This window comes from Choloepus didactylus, chromosome 15, assembly GCF_015220235.1.
Source record: "Choloepus didactylus isolate mChoDid1 chromosome 15, mChoDid1.pri, whole genome shotgun sequence".
In the NCBI taxonomy this organism is placed as follows: domain Eukaryota; kingdom Metazoa; phylum Chordata; class Mammalia; order Pilosa; family Megalonychidae; genus Choloepus; species Choloepus didactylus.
Genome location: NC_051321.1, coordinates 22710962 through 22732782, shown reverse-complemented (window position 1 = coordinate 22732782; position 21821 = coordinate 22710962). Strand labels below are relative to the sequence as shown.

Here is a 21821-nt window from a genome sequence, read left to right as displayed (position 1 = left end):
GCTTCTTCCATCCTTTGCGGCTTTACTCATTGTCACCTTCCCCTCAAGGTCTTTCCTGGCCACTATTTGAAATAACATTTCAAACCTCTTCCCCCCCTCTCCCCACTTTCCTGTTTTTCTGTGGTTCATATCACCTTCGAACCTGTCATGAAATTTCTTTGTTTACTTTGTGTAGTGTCTGCCCTTGCCCCCCACCCTTCCGAATGTAACCTCCACGGGGGCAGGAATTTTTGTCTGCTTTGTTCTCCACTGCGTCCCTAAATTTGGGCTGGGCACAGAGAGGGTGTTTGATAAGTATCTGTTGAACACACGAATGACTGAGCCCCGAGTCTGGAGGCAAAGTCCTGGCTTCTGAGAACTGCGTCACATCCTGTTCTCTTGTGCCTCAATTTTCTTGTTTGTCAAATGACGTGAGCACAAGGCTGTGCTCATTAGAAACCCTCTGAGGTTTCCAAGGTCTCTGCAGAAGGTGCCTGTGATGGAGAACCCAGGGTTTGTGCTGCTCAGCATTGGGATGGCCAGGCCCATCCGTGAGACCCAACGGTGACCATGAGATCAGAGGAAGAAGGAAAGAAATCAAATCACTCATCAGGAAAGGCAATGGGAAAGAAACCCTCATCTGCCTTACTGGAAGGGGGCATCAAGGGTTACAGAGGCAGCTGACCCAGGTCTAGGCACTATGGGTGAAGCCAATGGGGCACGATGGGACCATGGCAGACTGGGGAGGAGGTGCATGTCGGCTGTCACCTTGATGGTTGTTAATTCCAGGGTCTGGGCCTGCCCAAGTCAGTTCACATTCAGCCTCTTCTGCTCACCCTCACTGTCTACAGGCCTCCTGCACCCAAAGACCTTAGGCCGGCTTTCCAGACAGTTCTCTGCCTCCGTTTATCTGTGTGGCCTTGAGCAAGTTACTTAACCTCTTTGAGCCTCAGTTTCCACATCAGTAAAATAAAGATGATAACAGCACCTGCCTTCAAGGTTTTTTTGAGGATGTAGGAGATGCATGTGAGTGCACCTGACAACTGTTGGCTACACTCAATGTCATTTTTTCTCTGGGGCTCCCTCTTTTCTCTGCCAGTGCTCGCGGTTGATTTGGTTTGTTCTGTTCTTTTTTAAGGCTGAAAAGGAGGAACAGGAGAGCATGGAAGAAAGCCCCCAGTCAGCAGGCAGGCAGGAGAAAAAAACAGAGTCCTCTGATGCGGAAAACAGAGGGAAAAAGAAGGTATTTGTCCCAGATACTGGCCATTCAACCTCAGCTGCTCTGTGTTCCTGGGGACCGAGTCCTCCCCACGATGCCCCATGGAGAGGACTGTGCCTGAGACCCCACCCTTGGTTCCCTGAATTATCCATTCCCCAGGCCGTAGCACTCCTTGGAGGATGGCTCCTGTCTCGGCCCTTAGACTGTCTTTATTGAGATGATCTTTACCTGCATGCTTGCGCCCGGCCTCACACTCCAGGGACTTGGCTGTACTTCTAAGAGAAAACGTGTGCCCAGAAAAGACTAAGGCTTTGGAGCCAGGCTCCCAAAACAGAACAGCAGGTCCCTTGGGGACTTTGGGCACTCGAGTTGGGGCCCGGACCTGGGCAGGCCCAGAGCCTGATATTAACAAGACATTTACTGTGTTTGTAAAGATTATTTTACTTTATTTAAATGAAAAGCCCAGTTACAGACCTCCTAGGTCAGGGCTGCCACGGCAAAAAGAACTGTCCTTGGAAGGTGGCCAGTTTCATGCCTTTCTGGTCAGGAGTGGCAGGAGAGATGGGTGTTGCCGGCAGGGAAGCTGATCTCCTAAATCTGTCTGCTCAGCCCACAGGCTGCTGGCGACACCAGGGGAAAGTTTCAGAAGTGGCCAATTAAGAGCTGTAGCCAAGGGCATTTCACCCTTGCTGGGAAAGGGTGCTTGGGGGAACTTTTCGATACACTTTGGCCCAGTTACATTTATTGATACCCCAAGTGCAAGAAAATACCTCTAAGCAAGTTGATTTATTTAGAGTTTCTATCTTAATCATTCATCCATTCAAAAATGATTTATTGAGCACCAGCTACGTGCCAGGGGTTGAAATTCTCTGTGTCAATTTAAGCATTGCGAATTAAGCATAAAAGGCTTATTCCAAATCCTGTGCAGTTTTGAACCTCAAACTAAAGACGAGTCAGTGAAGTTACAGCTCCTAATTACCCAGTAATTGTTCCCAGCTAGAAGTAAGAATGCTCAAGATCTTTCTGGTTCAAGGGGTCCTTGTGGTCAAGGTTTATGCCGTCTGGATGAGGACCGAGGTCTGTTCCTAAGCCATCCTCTGACCACCGTCCTGCATTTTTGTACAGGAGCAAGGCTGGGACAGCGGAAGTGAGGCCGAAGGGGAGAGCTGGTATCCCACCAACATGGAGGAGCTGGTCACGGTGGATGAGGTGGGGGAAGAAGAAGACTTTATCATGGAACCAGACATCCCAGAGCTGGAAGAAATTGTGCCCATTGACCAGAAAGATGAACCCAGCCCAGAAATATGCCCCCTTGTGATGACCACCTTAGATCTGGACTTGGGCAAGGATTTCACCAGTGAAGGAATCAAGACCATAGACAACGGGGCTGCGGAAAGCAGCTTGCAGTCAGTCAGAGAGCTGCCTTCTGCTTCCAGGAGCTGTCCCAGTGACATGGACATGGACATGGAAACACCAGGCCTAAATCTGGCTGCCGAGCGGAAGCCAGCTGAAAGCGAGACAGGCCACTCACCGGAGGCTTCAGATTGCCACGAGAAGGAGGCAAAGGAAGCAGAGAGCTCAGATGTTCATCTGGACCCCACAGTCCCACAAATGTCTTCCCCCGAGCCAGCAGAGGAGCAAGCCCGGCAGCCTAGCCCATTTCTCCATGAATGCAAGGCCAGTGAGACCCCCGAAGATGGGACTCATGCAGGCAGCCCTCTGGAGGATAAAGTCAGCCCGCTTTCCGAAACCGACCTCCAAAGCCAGCCTTGCCAAGGAGTGCTGGCCCAGGGTAACTACTCGCCTTTTTCTCAGCTGCAGTTGGGTTGATGGGACAGCCGCTCACCTCAGGAAGTGTGTGGGTATGTGCAGGCTGGAAGGACCATAAGGAAGGTTTCAGCTAGCATTAAAGCTGGCGCAGAAAGTCATTTAGTCACAGAGGCAAGCTTCTCAAAGCCTGGCTAAACTGTTAGAGCTTTTAGGCAAATGGCGAAAAGGAAATCAGAAAGGAGCCACCAGTTTTCTGAGAAGCCAGCAGCCTCTCGTGGCTGTGAGGAAGGGGCAGGGGGTCACCCAGGGAGATACTTCTGTGAGGCCGAGGGATGGGGCCAGCGTGGAGGCGGGGAAGGGAGTGGACAGCAGAAGGGATGAGGGGCTCACCAGGGGCTCCAGTTGTTCCCCTTCTTGCTACCTCAGACCCACTTTTTTTAGGGTCTGACAGTGAAACCAGGCTTTTCCTGGCACTGCCTCCACCCCCCCCACCCCCGCCCCATGGAGGTGACGTCCTATCTGTGCCCAGCGCTGTGACATCATGCAAGAGAGAGAGTTTAAAATAGACCAAGCCCTGTCTTATCTGCCAAGTGGAAACTAAGATCCATCAAGGGCTATGGGGGAAAGTGGGGGAGGAGCCTTAAGGTGCTCTCATTTTTAAAGAAAAAACTGCCACCACCAGAGATTGCAATGAGGAGGACAAGAGTCAGGGGGCGGAATGTAGAGGAAAGGCTTAAAAATAAACGTTTCAACCCAGTGCTAAGTGGGCAGGAGGAGCTGGCAGTTGACCTGGAAGTTTGGGCTTTTCCCCCTGTGAGGCTGGCTGAGCTGAGCTGTGTTGGAGCCGAGTTTCCATGGTAACTGTGCCATCGTCTGCCTTCTTGTTGCTAGAGAAACCCTGAGGCCCCAGCTCTGTCTATAGCAGGCAGGAATAAAGGAGGAGCGAAATGCTTACCTTGCTCTCGTTGAACCCCTTTTATTTTGCAGTATAGGTCTCAACATGCATTGGTGTTAGTGGCTTATTATCTTGCCCAGCGTTTTGAGCTCATGTTTAATAACACTGCTTGACTAGCTTGAGGGTGAAAATGGCGTTGCCTTTCTTTTTGCCAGCCTCAGTGCTCCTGTGGACGTCAGCACAATGTTTACCCTTCAATAATAGTTCTTCCACCTGCACAGATGGAATGATATTGACTTGGGGGGAGGGGTTGGGGGATGGGTCATCCCAACCAAAGGCATCAGCAGCTCACCCCCCACTCCTGAACCAAATGCAAAGGCTTGCCAGGTTTTGTTGTGTGTGGCATTCTTTTGGCATTGGAGAAATCTTTTAATTATAGTGCTTGGCTTCTAATTAGCAGTCAGGTCCCTGGCTGCATGTTATTAAGCAGCCCAAGTGACAATTCCTGATCACACAGTGAAGGGAAGAGAATTGCAGGGATTCTTTGAGGCATGTTGTTTCATTCTTTCTTTGCCTTGGCTTATATTTTGCAGAAAACTCCAGGTACCTGGAAATCAAATCCCTGGGCATGAGGTCACCAGAATACACTGAAGTGGAGCTGAAACAGCCCCTTTCTTTGCCTTCCTGGGAACCAGAGGATGTGTTCAGTGAACTCAGCATTCCTCTAGGTAGGTGAAATTCACAGCCCTCCCCGAGAACTCAGCTCCAAGAAATGGTGGCTCTGTAACAAAATCTGTAGAGTTCGCGAGGGCTTTTTGTTGTTTTGATTTTGCTTCTGTTTTTAATGTTTCATGCAACAACCTAGATTTGCAAGGTGTTGCTTCAAAGATTTTTGCAATTTCAGTCTCCCACAATAGACCAGACACCCCATGGGACATGGCTCTCTGCCTTGGGACCCAGAGCTAAGAGAGGCCAGATTTCCTTGTCGGGGACACTTTATTTCTGATGACACGTAGCCTCCAAGCCCAGCCCTCATTTGGGCTGGGAAGCAGAGGCCTAATGGCCTCTACCAAGTCAACAGAAACAAACCTCTTCTGTTATTGTGCACTCAACCCCTTACTCCAGCCTTTCCCCAAACAATGCCACATTCTTCCCCCTTGAGAGCCCAGCGTCTCTGAGGCAATGGCACTGAATGGACTGTTTGGGCAGCCCCTATGTGGATGATAGAGAGCATTGAACAGAAAGAGGCATGGGCCCCCATCCTTCCTTGTCCACTTACTGGGTGACTGTGCATCCTCAGACACCTTCCAGGGCCTCAGTTTCCTCATTTGTAATACGGAGTTGATTAGATAGGCAGTTTTTCCATGGTGGAAGTGTTGGGGGGCAAAGAGAGAGAGGTTCATTTAGAATCCCTAGGGCATGGTTTCTAGTAGGAGAGTTACAGAGTTTCAGGGTGGGGAGCAAAGATAGTTTAAGAAAGTCCCCCCAGGAGACACCATCACTACCCCTGCGACTCCCACTCAAGCCCACACCACCTTTGAACCTCTGCATTGACTCTGGACGATGGGCACAGCAACGAGACGGAGGAGCAGGAGCTTCTCAGAGAGAGACAGAGTTGGGCCTCTGATGGGAAAGCATCAAAAGGAAGTGCAAAAACAAGTCTGCCTGTTCAGGGGAGGAGGGTCTGAGTAGTATGGATGCTCACCCTCTCCATCCGAGTTCTCATTTTCTCTTCTTTAAAAAAGTCTCTTACTGTTTCTTTCCTCCAGTGCACCGTTTTCATGGAGTCGTATTTGGAGAGCAAACATCCTTCTTTTGTTTTCAAGGAGTAAATTTACTGCACAGCCTCCCCCTAGGATAAAAACTAAATGAAGGAAAGGAGGAAGGGAGGGAGGAAGGAAGGAGGGGAGGAAGAAAGGAAAGAAAGAAGGAAGGAAGGAAAGGAGGGAGGGAGGGAAAGAAGAAAGACTGATCTTGGAATGAACCAAGATAATGGCATTGAGGCTCTGGGTGTTTTTTTTATTGAGATAAAATTCACATAACATGAAATAAAACACCAACCATTGTTAAAAAAAAAAAAAAAGTACAATTCTGTGGCATTTAGCACATTCACAATGTTTTGCAACCATGGCCTCTGTCTAATTCCAGTATGTTTCCATCACCCCAAAGGAAACCTTGTATCCACTAAGCAATCACTCCCGTTTTTCCTTCCCCCCAGCCCCTGGCAACCACTAATCTACTTTTCGTCCTTACGGATTTGCCTATTCTGGATATTTCATATAGATGAAGTCATATGATATGACCTTTTTCGTCTGGCTTCTTTCAGTTAGCGTAGTATTCTTGAAGTTCATCCATGTTGTAGCATGAATCATTTCCTCATTCCTCTGGATGTTTTAATCCTGGAAAACACTTGCAAGGGCTGCCTTTCAGGAGAAAAGTGGCAGATCTTTCATTCATTTGTTCATGCATTCATTCATTCAATAAGTATTTACTGGATAACATGGCACAGTTAGGTATTCTGGGAGAAGTGAGAAATCTAAGTCTCTTGTCATCCAAGAACTTGGAATCTAATTGATACACACAAGCAAAAGTTAAGAACATATTCTGAGGCGGGGCAAGATGGAGGAGTGGTGAGGAGCAGAATTTCGTCTCTCCCCTAGAGCAGCTGGCAATTACCCAAGAACTATATGAAACAGTGTTTTCGGGGTCTCCAGTAACCAGTCACACATTGGACACAAGTTTGGAATTGGAGGAAAAGCTGAGATCGCAGCGAACATTGTTTAAGTTCCCCGGACCAGGGGTCTGGCGCCCCTCCCCACCCAGACCTCACAGACTGTCTTGCTGCCGGCTCCCTGAAAGGGGGGGAAAAAAAAAACAAAAAAACAGCAATCTGCTGAGGGCAAGAAGGGAGGCTCAACCCAGCCTCAACTGCAGAATTAATTAACAAATTAATTAACTAGCTTTGGGAGCTGGGGTGCTAAAGAAGGGCTGGGCTCCAAGAAATGGGGGCACGTAAAAGTGGGCACCCATTCCCAGACTCCAAAAAAGCCATTTTTTTTACCCTTACATTTTGTCCCTTCTGGCTTCTCACTGATCCCTTATCTTTTTGCATTTCAATAGCCCCTGGCAGGGGTGGAACTGAAGCGGTTGGAGAGTAATTATCAGACAATAGCCCAAAGTACATCTTTAAATGCTCTATTCTGACACTGACAAAACTTCCAGGCTGGGGAAAGACCTTTAAAAGAGACTCTTTTTTTTTTTCCCCCTTTTTCGTTTTCTTTTTTTCTTTTCACCTTTTTTTTTTTTTTTTTTTTTTTTTTTTTTTTTTTAAATCTAAAAGTAATATATGTGGTTATTCTCTATCGGAAAGCCCAGGTTGAGGGACTAGGCTGGGCTTGGGGGAGACAGAGTACCCACAGTGTCTTTGAATTCTGTATTCACTACTGAAGGCCTCCACCCCCGTCTTTAATCGGCAACTCAGGCTGACCAAGGAATCTACCTGGAGAGGCTCCAAAGAGGAGAGGAGAGAAGGGAATAGTGCCCCTGAGAGACAACTGGAGTTCTGAGGATTGGGAGAGTGGAGGGAGGTCCAGCTCAACTGGCAGTCCTCCTTCTGGGAATTCAGACCCCAGGGGCTGGAATTCAGATTCCGGCTTCAGTCAGCCACACCCCCTACAGGATCAGAGTCACCAGGAGAACTAAAGTCTACACACCCCCTTACACTGGTGGGGGAGCTGCGGGCTGGCACGCGCCACCTGCTGGACAGGAGAGGAAAAGCACCAATTCTAAGGGCCTCATAGGAGGGTCTCATTCTCAGGAAAACTCCATACCCTCCCAATGAGACCTGGGCCTCACTAGACTGGGAAAATCTGACTAGGGTCGACCATATCTGAGGAGACCCACACACAAAAAGGTTACATAGAGGCAGAGCAAGAAACAGAAAAAACAAGAGGGGAAAAATTCTGATCAACTAAATAGAACCTAAGTTAGAGGTCTAGAATAAGCTGAACTGAATAACAGAGGCCAGAAAACAAAGCCAACCAACAAGAAAACCACTAGGTAAAAGACAGAAAACAAGCTCCAAAATAAACTAATGAAGAGAATCAGATGCCTAGACAACTTAAGATAACAAGCCATACCAGGAAACACGAAAACATGGACCAGCCAAAGGAACAAACTAATAGCTCAGCTGAGACCCAGGAGTGGAGGCAACTAATGCTAAATAAATTTGATGAAATGAAGGAAGATATAGCAAAAGAGCTGAAGGATATAAAGAAGACACTGGCTGACCATAAAGAAGAATTCATAAACTTAAAAAAACAAATGGCAGAACTCATGGGAATGAAGGCCACAATGGAGGGACACAACAGTAGATTTGAACAGGCAGAAGAAAGGATCAGTGAACTGGAAGACAGGTCATTCGAATTCATACACACAAAAGAACAGATGTTGAAAAAAATGGAAAAATATGAGCAGGGTCTTAGGGAGCTGAGTGACAACATGAAACGCACAAATATGTGTGTTATGGGTATCCCAGAAGGAGAAGAGAGGGGAAAAGGGGCAGAAAGAGAATAGAAGACATATTCACTGAAAATTTCCCAACTCTTATAAAAGACAGAAAATTAGAGATTCAAGAAGTACAACGTACCCCAAATAGAATAGATCCCAATAGACCTACTCCAAGACACTTACTGGTCAGATTGTCCAATGTCAAAGAACATATTCTGCTACCTTATAAGTAGTGTCTTTTCTGTTTATTGTTTTTTTATTACAGAGTATAAAAGATTTTTGTAACATTCAAAAAATAAGAATTATATGAAGTAAATATTAAATGCCTTATCCCTTCTTTCCCATTTCTCCCCACAGAGAGTTTTCCTCCCACAAAATAGGATACAGTACACACATAATGCTCTGCAATTTGTTTTTTCCATTTAACAGTGGGTCTTAGAGATGTCTTCATGTTTGTACATAGACAAACATTCTTTCTAACCACTGCAAATATTCCATCTTAAATAAATTACTAATTCATTTCCCAGCAGATGAACATTTAGGTCCCCCCCCCCCTTTTATTTCTTTTGGTCATTATAAAAATGCTATGGTAGCTAAGCTTTTATTTTTATCACTTACATGCAGGCACTATTTTTAGCACTTTTTGTGTATTATCTCATTTAACTCCCTCAAAAAACCTATGAGGCAGTTAATATTTTTATCCCTGTTTTATAGATAAGAAATAGAAGCAGGGTCACAAAGCTAACAACTGGTAAAGACTGGATCAGGATCCAAACCTCAGTAGTCTGACTCTAGAGCCATATTCTTAACCTCTATGCTCTGCTGCCTTCCGAACTCACTTGTTCAGTTGCCGTTGTGTGTATGCCACTGTTTCTGTAGATAGCATCCTAGCTGGGGCTTGTGGGGTCATAGGTCGTTGCATTTAAAGTTTTCATAATTGCTTCTAAATTGCACTCCAAAATTATCATACCAGTATTCACTGCCACCTCATGTGAGAGCTCCCACTTCTCCATGCCCTTGCCAGCGTCAGATGCTACTAGTCTTTAATCTTTGCCAGTCTGCTAGGAGGAAAATGGCATCTCATTTTATTTATTTAAACAACTCTATTAAGGTATAATTGACATACAATAGGTGCACATATTTAAAGTGTACAATTTGATGAGCTTTGACACATGCCTGGAAGACCTTCACCACAATCAAGATAGTGAACATATCTGTTGCCCCCCAAATTTCCTCATGCCCCTTTGTAATCCCTCCCTTCCTGCACCTGATCACAAAATAGTAGTTTTCCTTTTCTAGAATTTTATATACAGAGAAGCATACAGCAGGTACTTTTTTGGCCGGTCTTCTTTCACTCAATATAATTATTTTGGAATTCATCCATATTGTTGGGCATATCGATAGTTCATTCCTTTTTAGTGTTGAGGGGTATTGCATTGTGGATATGGATAGGCCACATTTTGTTTATCCATTCACCTCTTAATGGACATTTGGGTTGTTTCCAGTTTGGAGCTATTCAGTTAGCTTTGAATCCCATGACCTCATTCATCCCTTGGGGAGGGCGTGGTACTATTTTCCACGCTTGGCAGGTAAGAAAGTTGAAGCCCAGGAACCTATCCAAGATCACACAGCAAGGTCAGCTCAGAACTCAGGGCTTCTGATGAGACCACTCTGCCCTCCTGTTTCCCCATTTCAGGCAGCACAGCTTAGGAAGGGCAATTTTGTGCAGTGATTAAGAACACAGACTGTGAACTTGGGCTCTCTGGATTCAAATCCCAGCTCTACTACTTGCTGGCCAGGTGACAGGCAATTTAATCTCTCTGCTTCAGTTTCACCATCCATAAATCAGGAATGGTAATAGCCACCTACCAGGTAGGGATATTCTGAGGATTAAATGAATGAATATTTCTAATGTGCCTACCAGTAGTAGCAAGTTCTTAGCAAGGCTTGTCTGTTATTATTCTTTCAGGAAATATGTATTGAGACATACTGTGTTTCCTCTGACTGTGGCTGCATGGTTCTGCACCCTCCAGGATCAGTCGCTGCTGGCAGAGGGATGTTTTGGTTGGTGGGAGACAACGTTCAGCCTTTGTCCTTCTGTAGAATAGGGCAGCAAAATGAGGCATGGCAAGGACCTGGCACCCCATTGTGGGGAAAGGGAAGCGGAGTCCATTGCTCAGGGAAAGGCCATTCCTGGGGGCGGGTGTAGGGTTGGGGACGAGCTCTGCCCTTATGTTTCAGGCCAAGGGCAAGTCTGGCCAGTGTGAGCCTGTCGCTGCCTTCTCTTACCAGAACCAAGTGGCACTGCCTGCATAATGTGAGCTCCCCCAACCATGCATCCATCCCAAGGTATTAGGATGAGAGTCGTAATTACCCTCGCCAAGAGCTATTATTAGAAGGCAAATGCAGCTTTAATTATCGTACTTAATAGAGGCTGAAGAATGGGAGAACCGAGTGGCTTCATAACTCATCAGGGCTGGGGCAGTGTTTTCTCGACGCTGCTGCTTTCCTCCCCCTCACGTTCCAGAGGCGTCCTGAAGCGCTGGCGTTGACGTTGAAGTGCTCGCAACTCCTGTTTATTCAGGGGTGAGTTCCCTGCCTTGGGGATTCTCCCTGCCCAGCCTTCTCCTTCCCTAGCACTGGCTTTTTACAGTCTGGGCCTGCCCCTACCAGGGCGCGGGAGACAGTTGCTGTCAAACTGTGGAGTCCCAGGTTTCCGAGGAGGCCAAGCTTTGGGCGGTTGGCCTCTGTGACTCTCAAATGCATGTTCTTTCCACTCGAGTGTGGCTTTCAAGCCTTTCTTTGGCTGTGGGAGCCTTTGTTCTAGTGAAATTTCACCTGGAACCCTACAGCCGGTGCCCACGCCGCTGGTTGAAAGGGAAGCAGCTGCCAGCTCGGTCCCCACTTCCAGCTCTGGGGTCGCCCCCGAGGCAGCTGCCCCTCCGGGACAGAGGTGAGAAGGTCTCTCAGGAAATCGGGGCTCTGCTGCCCCCGCACTACCCAGTTGGGGGTCCTGCAGGGTCTGGGGCAGGACCGAGAGGGTGTGGCTGTGACCACAGGCCAACCTCAGCTCTGTCAGGCCTGTGTGCTCCCCAAGTGCTTTTCCATGTCCAGTGGCGTTTATCTTGTATTGTCTGGGCCTCCGCTCCCTGCAGAGAGGCAGCCCAGGGGAGAACTATTTTGCAGCAACAGGGGGCAGAGGCGGGTCTTAGTGCTCCTTTGCCAAGAACAGTCAGCAGCCAGGGCCCATTTGTCACATGAAAGGCACCGCTGGGGCCGCTTCTCCATCCTGTGCACGAGGGCGGGCGGGGTGAGGAGAGGAAGGACACTCAGCCTCACTCTGGGCAGCTGGGCCTGACGGAGGGCCCCAGGCCTTGGCCGGCTCCACTGGTGGCTGGGGAGGCCCTCTTGTCTGGTGACAGCTGCAGACTGTGCTGAAGGCACAGCAGCCTGCTATGGGGCATGTAGAAAAAACCCAGCCGAGGAGGCCCCACCCCATACCACAGCGGAGCACACAGGTAGGCCTCCCTGGCTTGGGCCTGCCCCTCCACGCTGATAAGTGGAAGGAAAAAAAGTTCAGATGACAAGTCTAGGTGGCTTCTCTATGGTGGGGTCTCATGGGAAATGGAAGGAGGGAAGTGGAGAAGAGGAGGTGTCTCCCTGACTTGGGTCATGCGCAGCTCTCTGGAGTCTGGCTGGGCTGTCATTGATGGAGACTTGGCCTGTCTGCAAGAGAGGCTGCTTCTCTGCATGCCCCACTCTGAGCCCCCTCTCTTCCTCACACCACATGTGGCCAGATCTCAGCCCAGGTCACCAGCAGGGGAACGGGAGCTAAGAAAAGGGAAGCACTAAAACTCAGCTGAAGCGTCTTAGCTCTCATGCAGGGAAATTACCCTGCCTTCTGAGCTGTTAGCCCCTTGCGTTTCTGCAGCAGGTCCTGCTCTGCAGAACTCACAGCTCTGCTCTTCTGCAGGTGCTGGTCAAGTGCAGGTGGGTAAGCAGGACACGTTTCCAGGAGAGGCCCAGCCTCTCCCTGGGTCACTCAGTTCCCACATCAGGTCCATCCCCTCTTGGACCTGGGCTCTTTCCGTTGTGCCTGCTGTGTCTTCAAGAGAACTGTGAGCCCAGAACACCTTGTGGAGGAGGCTGGAGCAGCCACTGTCCCTACTTGGGCTGTGACACAGTCAGTTCTGCTGTGAGGCTCCTGTTTCCTTCCCTGCAACCCATGGACCTCCCAGAATTCTGGGACTTAGATTTAATGTCACATATGAAATGCTATTTTTTGATTATTCGGATATAAAGACTGGAGAAAGATGGGAAAAAATGTTTATGAAATATTATTACATGGAAAGGGGATACAGAATTGGGTTTAGGGTATGATTTAAAGTGCCAAAGGCCCTACATATAGATAAATAGTATGGAAGAAAATATTTGGATTGGAGTGACTCTGGCGGATTTGTCTTCACTTTTAGTTATCTTTAAAATTTTCTTTAATGAACATAATTCTAAAATAAGGAAACGAAAGTGAGAGGATTCGTCCACAGTCTTGGTCATGTCAGCTGGGGAGATGGGTACAGGTGGAGAAATGAAACCTAACAAGTGAAACGTAATTTGGAAAACCTTCTGCCCCCTGCTTTTCCCAGAAGCAGGCTGACAGTAAGAGAGCCTGGACCTCAATTCCCAAAGACCTGCTGCAGAGCAAACAATTGTTAAGCACTCCACCGCATGCAAAGGAGTGTGCTCTTAAACTTACAGCCACTGTTCCCATCATGCCTCTATTGCAAATGAAGAAACTGAGGCTTGGAGAAGCTGGGTAACCAGCCAAAGTCAACAGCAAGCCCCCATTTTCACCTGAAGGCTGGCCAGACCCCAGGGCCCTCTCTAATGCCTGCCTGTCCATCCCCCCATCCTTCCCCAGGGGTGGAGTTCGTGGTACCCAGGACCGGGTTTTATTGCAAGCTGTGTGGGCTGTTCTACACAAGCGAGGAGATGGCAAAGATGAGTCACTGTCGCAGTGCTGTCCACTACAGGAACCTCCAGGTAATGATCTACCTTCTTTGCCTGCACCCCATTTTTGCTTGCTCCCCAGTCTCCACCCTTGGGCCAGGTACCCAGGGTCCCTGGCAAGCTTGGTCCCGCTTGCCTGTTTCTAGCTCTCACCTTCACGGCCCACTCCAGGCACACACTACTTGCCGAGCCCCAAGCACACTGTGTCATTTCTTCTTCAATGAGTTTCTGTCTCCTTCCATCCCACAGAGAACTCCCATTCTTCCCTTAGACCTGACCCGTGGCTGGGGCTGATCCCCTTCTCAAAGACCTGGATGTCTAAATGCGGATGTTGCTCCATGCCTCTGTTCCCCTCTGCAGGTATCCCTGTTTGCTGGAAGAAAACCCCACAATTATGTTCTACTAAATGTCCATTCGTTGAGCAAATATTTATCACAGGCATACTACGTGCCAGGCACTGTTTTAGGCACTGTGGATACCCAACAGTGAAAGCAAACAGACAAAAATCCCTATCCTCCTGGAGTTCTCCTTCTAGTGCAGGAGATAAACAAATAAAGTAAATGTTATCTAATATATTGAAAAGTGATATATAAAAATATCTATACATCATATTTCATCTAATTTAACGTGCCATCAATCATAAGACACATCACTCTTTTTTACACCATTTTTTATACCAACAAGAAAAAACTTAAAAAAAAAGTTGCACATTAGGTGGTGAGACTTCATCAATTGTAAAATGCATCTTAATTTCAGAGATGTTAACATGTGAAAAAAATGTCTTAAAATCAGTGAAATATGGTAATATGTTTTATAATATATACATAACTAATATATAGTATATTAGAATGCAGATTTCATGATCCACTTCTGGTATAGGCAGGAATTTAATAACTTATTAGAGCCTGTGCTGTATCAGACACTTGGAGAAGCCTCTCAAGGCACCTGCAGTTTTTGCTACAGGGACTCGGGTCATTTGACCCACAAAGACTGAACTCAGGAAGCCCCTCATGGTGACTGCCCACCCTAATTCCAGACCCAGCACTACTGTTGAGAACATGAGGTCTGTGAATTGTTACAGTTAAATTGTGAGCTGCTGACCTAGTGGTATTAACCAGGAATATGAACAGAATCACCTGGGCCATTTTTCTAAAGTACATATTCTGGGTCAGATAGTCAATAGAAATTGGGTGGGACCCAGGAAAGTTCTCTACATGGTTCAAATGTGTAGCTCTAGTTAAACTCAGATGTGGGTTGACTCCTTCGTTTGATAATTGAGGAAACTGAAGCCCAGAGAAGCTACATGATTTGTCCAAGTCCATGCAGATAGTGAGTTACTGGGCCTGGGACCAGATCATCTGGTTCTTAATTGCTTTCCTCTTTTTACTCTATGAAGCTCATCTTGCTAACTGAGACCTGTAAAGTAATGACCTGGAGCACCATCTGCAATGGACCATCATTGGGTGTGTCCAGACTCAGATCACTGAAGTCTCTTGATTTCCCTCTGGAGAGCAGCTGCTCTGTGACTAGGGCAGCCCGGCCCCAGGCCCAGGTCCTTCCTCTCCTGGGGGAGGGCAGTGAAAGCCCGAGTTGGCCAGAGCTGGGGGTTCAGACCAGGCTCCACAGAGCCGGCTGCGGGCAATCGCCCACCCTGAAGACATCATCATCCCCGCCCCAACGAGAGGAAACATCTAGACTTGCAGGCCTGGAGAGGGTCTTGTAGATGATCTGATCTAGGTTTTCCCAAACCTTGGTCCTCCGACCAGCTTTGTCTTCTTAAAATGCAGCTTCCTGGGCCCCACCCTACACCTGCTTACTCATTCTCTAGGGCTGGGCCTGAGAATCAGCATTTTTAACAAGATTTCCAGCAGGTTCAGATACTTACCTCAATGTGGCAACCGTCTGTCTGACCCAGCATTCTCAGCTGGATTGCACAGCCCTGAGGAGACTGCACAGCTCGAGGTCACCTGGGAAGTTAGGAAGAGCCTGAATTTGCCAAAGCTTCTAATCCTACATCCTGTCTTTTACCCAGGGCAATGGGCTGCACCTTGCTATGGGCTTCTGGGCCAGACTTCCAGGCAGACTCAGGTCCCCTCAGCAGGAGGAGCCGTTTCTGTGATCCCCACGCACATCTACCCAGATGCTGGTTAAGCCCCTCACCCTGGCAAACCGCAGTTCAGGTTTCCCTGGCGCACCTGTCGGGGCGCTGGGAGCCTCCACCGCAGGCTTCCCAGATAGGGTTTCTGTCAGTGGCCTTGACAGGATGTCCTTGTCCACACAGCCTCACCCACCCCACCCCAAGCTGTATGTGTGAAAAGTGAAGAATTCAGACAGAGCAGCAGGTGCTGGCTGACACCTACGTCAGGCAACTTGTAAACTTAGCACCCACCAGGAGGCCTTGAGGTGGGGGTCAGGGATTGCTCTGTCTGCAAGGCAGGGAGCAGGTGGAAGGAGCTTCCGATCTCTCTCGCACGCTCCTCTGTGCCCTTCTCCTGGTCATGGCTCTGAGAGCGCCCACCCAGAGTGATCCAGAAGAAGAGGTGTGGTCAGCGCCAGACGAGAGAACTGGATGCCTGGAGAGGAGCGGGCCCCCGCACAGCACACTCATCCACTTTCCTGCCTCAGCTGCCCCTCCGTCTGTAGCCCCTCTCCCAGTCATGCTGCACCCGCCTCCAGAAGGCGACCACAGGGGGACCCGGCCCTCTCACACATCAGCTCGTCTGCCTGAGGCGAGGAGAAGAGTTTCTCCCATTTCACAGATTAAGGGTCTGAGGCTGGGAGCAGTTAAGTGACTTTCCCAAAGTCATGTGGCTGGCGACACTAGCGATGAATGCCAACATCACCAGGCGTTTATTCCATGCCAGGTGCTGTGCTCACCGCCTCAGGTTACCTCTCGTAGACCACATGCCAACCTTGGGGGGCAGGAGGTTACCGTTATTACTCTCATTTTACAGAAATCAGAGGTGTTGGTGACTTGCCTGGTCCCAGCCAGGATGTGAACCCAGGTCGCCTGATGGCAGAGGCCACACACTCAACCCCTGCACTGGACCTGATCAGACTCCTTATCCAGTGCTCTTTGCTCTGCCGCCTGGCGTGGTCAGGGCAACCCCAAGTGGGCCCCCGGCAGCCTCCTTCCGTCTCACTGCGTTGAATCCAGACATCCCTGACTGGACACTCTCACCGCGTTTGTCGGGGGGCTGGTCACAGCAGTGAGTGTTTAGGGGCAATGCAGAGCCAGCCCCCCACTACAGAACAGACAGGCTCGTTTGTAAACACATGGAGGGACCTCCAAGACACTCTGAACCCGCCAGCCCGGACAGGAAACAGGTTGCCAAGAGTCTCAAATGTCAGGTTTTGTCTTTCACAGTTGCTATAGGACAGCGCTTCTCTCCTCCCTCTGCCTGTTATACGTGGACCTGCTCCTAGAGACTAGGGCTCTTTCTGGAAAGCAGGTAGAGTGGTTTTGAGGATTAAGTGAGTATATATAAAGAAAGCAGTTAGAACAGCAGCGCTTGGCACAGAACAGAGGCTTTGGTAGGGTTTGCTATTGTTAGTGTCTGTATTTTCTATGTTTTCCTCAAGGGACACGTATTGCTTGTAAACCAGGAAGCAGACTGCTTCAGGAGGGGTCCTGTGCCCCCAGTCGGACCTGGGGACAGAGCAGAGGGTGTCCTGCCTGCTGGATACAGATGATGGGTTAGGGGGTGTGGGGAGCACACTTTGTCTCTCATCTCCCTTCCTCCCTTTTTCCACCTCTCTGCCCACCACAGAGGTACCTGTCCCAGCTGGCAGAGGAGGGCCTGAAGGAGACTGAGGGCACAGGCAGCCCCAGGCCCGAGGACAGCGGACTCGTGCCACACTTTGAGCGGAAAAAGCTCTGATGCCCCTGCCACTGCTGGAAGGTGGGAGCAAGGGCCTCCTGAGGCGGGGCCTTCCCGACTGCCCCTCCGGGACGGGGACTGAAGCCCGCGAAGAAGGAAGATGCAGTAAGCAAGACACGTTCCTTGGTTTGTCCTCAGAGACTCATTAAAGTGCCCTGGAGTGTCTCCAGGTGCCTTGTCGCCCAGGCCTGTCTGGGGCCCTGAGGGTTGCCGACCCTCTGCCTGTCCCCTGATGACCGCTTTCCAACAGTTTCCATTTACTTCTCTCCCTCCCACCCCCTCCTGCTCTTCTTTCTTCTGTGCCAAGGGTCCTTTCCTTTGCATAAAATCCAACTTCTCAGGGATTTTCTCAGTATTTAAATTCTTGGTAGGATGTAACAGGTCAGGCTAGTCTGGGTCATCCAAAAAGATGTAACGGAAACGCCTGGGTAACGAGAGCACCTCCAGGGGTCTGCAACCGTTTCTCTGCCTGACATCCTTTCCGCTGGAGAGCTAAGCCGGGGTCCTGCCCTCTGGGAGAAGGGGCATCTTGGGGAGTCAGTTGGCAGAACTGGTTGCTTGGTTAGCCTCTTCCTTCCACCTTTTAGAAAAGCCCGCTTTTTAATAACTCTTTCATCCTCTCAGTTATTCTGGAAATCTGCCAGACTTACGCCTTAAAGTAAAGTTAAGTGAATTTTAAGGAGGGGGAAAAGAGCCCTTCATTTCGAAAGCTCTAATCAGCTTCCTCCAAATTAGTACCCCCCTCCCCCCTTGGTTTCAGCAAATGTGAGGGTTTGTGCTATTCTGGACTCACTTTAATTAAAAATGAAAACTGAAGCTGCTTCTCCCTCCAGCTAAGACAAGCGGTGGGTATGGGCTTGGATGGAAGCCTCCTGCCATGTGAGACACTGGCTCGAGAAGCATTAAAACTAGGCACCTGTCCCTGCCTCGCCCTTGGCACTTACACTTTGGGGTCCAGGACTCTTGCAGGGCGGATGGTTCTCAAGCGGCCCCTCTTGGGGAGAGGGGAGCTAGGGAGACAGAAGGCCACAGGACTGCAGGGCAGCATTTGAGGCGTGCTGGGTGTTTGCAGGTAGGTCCTTCCCAATGTGAGAAAGAGGGTTAGGGCCCCTCGGGTTTGTCCCCTGAGGAACGGAGCCCTTGTTTTCCCCCAGGGCGCTTTCAGAGGAGAGAGGTCAGTGCCTCGGGCCCCAGGTGGCCGCAGCGTCTCTAGCCTGATGGTGCATTGGAAATGTTTTGGGGACAAAGGTGCTCGGGGAAACGGGGTCTGCCACAGCCAGAGAGAAGACCTCGGGAAGGCCAGAGAGGAGCCTGGTGCTGTCTGCACAAGCTAAGATCATCCCCGGGAGACGCCCTCCAAGGCTGAGTCCAGGCAGGTGGAACAAGGAACCGTGTCACTTTCCTCTGAGCAGTTCCAGTTGTTTCTCTTTCTGACCACAGGCAGATACACAGGGAAGGGCTGTTTGTTGTCTTTTCTTTTCGTGGTGGATAAGAGTATACTGCACATTCTGTCCTCTGCACAAATGGAAAAAGGTAGAAAGTTTCTAGTTCACCTAGATGACATCTGATGAAGAAACTGAGGCACAGAAAGGAAAGAAATGTAGACCATAAGATAACCATGTGTAAACCTGTGACAAAAGGTAACTGGCAAGGAGCAAACTATTGGGGACCTGTGAGAGAGAAGAGTTAAGGCAAGTACCAGAGAAAAACAGACCATTTGGACGTGTGTGGAAGGAGAGTCTGGAAGAAGCAGGGAACCTTAGCTCCTCATCACGCAGTTCGGGGGACTCAGAAAGGTTGGTATCTCAAGGGGAATATGTTTGAAGATTGTAGCATGGCCCAGACCTGCTCCCCTGGCTGACACCAAGGTTTCAACCCAGTGTCTGGACACCCTCGCTGCCTTCTCCTTTTCTTGGAAAGTCTTTGACCCCTATGTGTCTTTCTTTCCACTGGAGGGAAGTCAGGGGGCAGGTCTCTGGCCTCCTCTCTGAACCTTGCTGGGAAAAGCCTACAGCCTCTATCAGAGGCCGGAATGACATTTTCAGAGAGGCTGGCAGCCTTATCCCCCAGCAAAGTGGGAGAGGACCTCGGCAGCTCATCCCCCTAGCAGCGTTTCCACGGAAGTCAGGATGGCTGTTCAAACAGTTGTGATCCTGAGTAATCCACGATGGCTGCCTAGCGGGTAGACCTCGCTCCATATCAGAAAGCTGGAGCAAGCCCTGGGATGGAAACAGGCGAGGCTCTCTCTCTGCGTTCAATCAGAATCTTGTTTTAAAATCATCTAAGATTCAATATTTGTATGTATATATATTTATTTTTATTTATTTTTATACAATTCCATTGGCACGGTCCTCCACCAACATTATAATTTGCACTTTTTATTCCTATCGTGTCACACACAATGCAGTATTAAATTGATTTTTTTTTAAAGAAAGCTTTTCTTCAGTGTTTGTCAACCACTTTATAGTGTCTCCCCTAAAAGGATACTCAAGAGCAGATAATACCTTGAGCAACAGATCCATTTGTAACTTTCTTTTTATTGTAAACACCTGAAATAAAGCATATCCAGACAGTGTTCCCGAAGAATTTGGTAAATTTGATATTGGTTTGAGCAGCAGCTATTAGTATCAGGGTTTCCCATTCTTGGACAGTCCGAGGCTGTGATCCGTCAGATAATACATGAACTGGACCAGAGTTTGTTTTTTCCGGCTTATAAGAAAAAGAAAAACAGTAGTTAATTTGTTTGAACTCATAAAGTATTGGAATTTGTTGAGTGTCCTTTAAATTGTTGCCACTTTTCCTGATCTGTATAGCTGACCGCAAAGTGTTTGTTTTTACAAAAGGAAAAAAAAAAAAAAAGTTTTTAATAAAGAGAATTTGAAAGCTTGTGAGTGGAGGGCACTGAGTGTCTCATGGGATTCCTCGACATTTGGCTGGGAGAGGGATTGGGGTTTGGTCCCTCTCTGAATCTGCAATGTTCCTAAGGGTCTTAACTGAGAGGACACAACAGCCACTTGGGGCTCAGGTTGGGCCGCTAGAGAGAATCAGAGATTCTCAGGGGTGAGCCTCCGGAAGAGCTGCTTCTGAAGACGTGAGGAGCTGCTGTCCCTTTTGGAAGCTCACGATAGAACAATCTTGGGGCCTCTCTTTATTTATTTATTTATTTTCTGAAAACAAGTTTTATTTAAGTAAGAGTTTAAATATGTTACATAACATTAAAACTAAAGGGGGAAAAAAACCCAAAAACCAGTTTTACTTCACATGGCATTGGGCAGCTGTTGCTAATAAATGCAAGCTCTACAGTTAGCTAACATGACCAATCCTTCTGTTTGAAATTTGTTCCCTTGTCAAAAGTTTAACTCTGATAGAAGGTTGGCCTCTCATTCTGGTGGCTCTTCATTTGGACAATCCTTACCTAAGATATTATACCTGGTCAAAAAGAACAAGGACCTTGGGGGCAAGCTAGATGTCCTATCAATCACCTCACTAGAGGAAAGCCTGGAGAAGCAGGGGATCTTTCTTTTGCTGCCAGGAGGCTCTCAGGGCCTCTTTTTAACCCCACAGCCTTGCTACCTGGTGCTCGCTGGTCTTCCCAGTGACTGAGCCCTCATTGTCCTGCACCAGGTCAGGCCATGTGTGGTGGTTCCATTCCGTGATTATGAAGACCCAGCGGTCAGTACTGTGGTGAAAATAGACAGCTCAAGCCTGAGGCCATGGCTCTGGCCAACTTGTCAGCCTGTGAATCACATTTTGCTTTCACGTGCGTGTAGGGAATAGTGATATTAATCACCTCCAAAGGTTATTTCAGGGTGAAGATAGTTGCTGGTGAAAGCATGTGGCACTGGGCCTTGTTTGGTTTGGGAACCTGAGTTCTGGACAGCCACCCTTCAAATTGCAGTGGCACTTAAGTTCTTTCTCAACCATTTTGTCTAGCAAAACAGTGCCAGTTTCCTTGGCCAGTCCTTTGAGTGGCCTGGAACCTTCTCTGGACTCTTCCCTCTTGTTGGTGATGCTCCTGAGCCAATGGGGAGGGGCCAGGGGGTCTGGAACCATGGGACAAAGTGAACGTGTCCACTCATAATTACTGGGAGCAGATGGTGGATCTGAGAAAAGTTCCTGTTGACTCTGTCGCTGCTTCCCCCAGCACATTGTGGCCATCCCTGGGGGGAATGTAGGCTTCTGGTTCCCAACCAACAGGGGCAGGGGAAAACATCTTCCCTGCGATTGCTGGTAGGGCCCCAGCTGCCCAAAGCAGCGATGAGCCTAAGGCTAGTCCTGCTGCCTTAAATTCAGGATCCAGGAAGCCTGGAGTGCCCCTGCGCCTATTCCCAACATGTTGCCCAACTCTAGGGGGCACTACCTGTATCGTATTCTCTAATGTGACATCCCTTGCGGTGGTGCAATGCACACGTCCTGCCAAGGAGTTCTCGGAGTTGTAGTTGTCCCCCCATTCCTGGGTGTTCCCATTCACTCTCTGCTGTCCCTGTGGGCCCTAGAGCCTGGTTCTGAGCCAGTCTCCTGGGCTGGAGCCCTGACATTCACACCAACTCTGTGCCCAGCC

The 21821-nt window shown here is 48.8% G+C and overlaps 1 protein-coding gene across 1 annotated transcript in view; it reads left to right on the top strand.

Moving 5' to 3' along the window:
* The window catches only part of RBM20 (RNA binding motif protein 20), a 188866-nt gene extending 168788 nt beyond the window's left edge, over positions 1-20078 (top strand). Inside the window, exons 10-14 of the mRNA XM_037805183.1 lie at positions 1118-1222; positions 2324-2990; positions 4457-4591; positions 13291-13412; positions 17150-20078. Coding sequence (XP_037661111.1) covers positions 1118-1222; positions 2324-2990; positions 4457-4591; positions 13291-13412; positions 17150-17260 — 1140 coding nt within the window. The 3' untranslated portion in view covers positions 17261-20078. The remainder of the gene's footprint in view (positions 1-1117; positions 1223-2323; positions 2991-4456; positions 4592-13290; positions 13413-17149) is intronic.
* The last annotated feature ends 1743 nt before the right edge of the window (positions 20079-21821 follow it).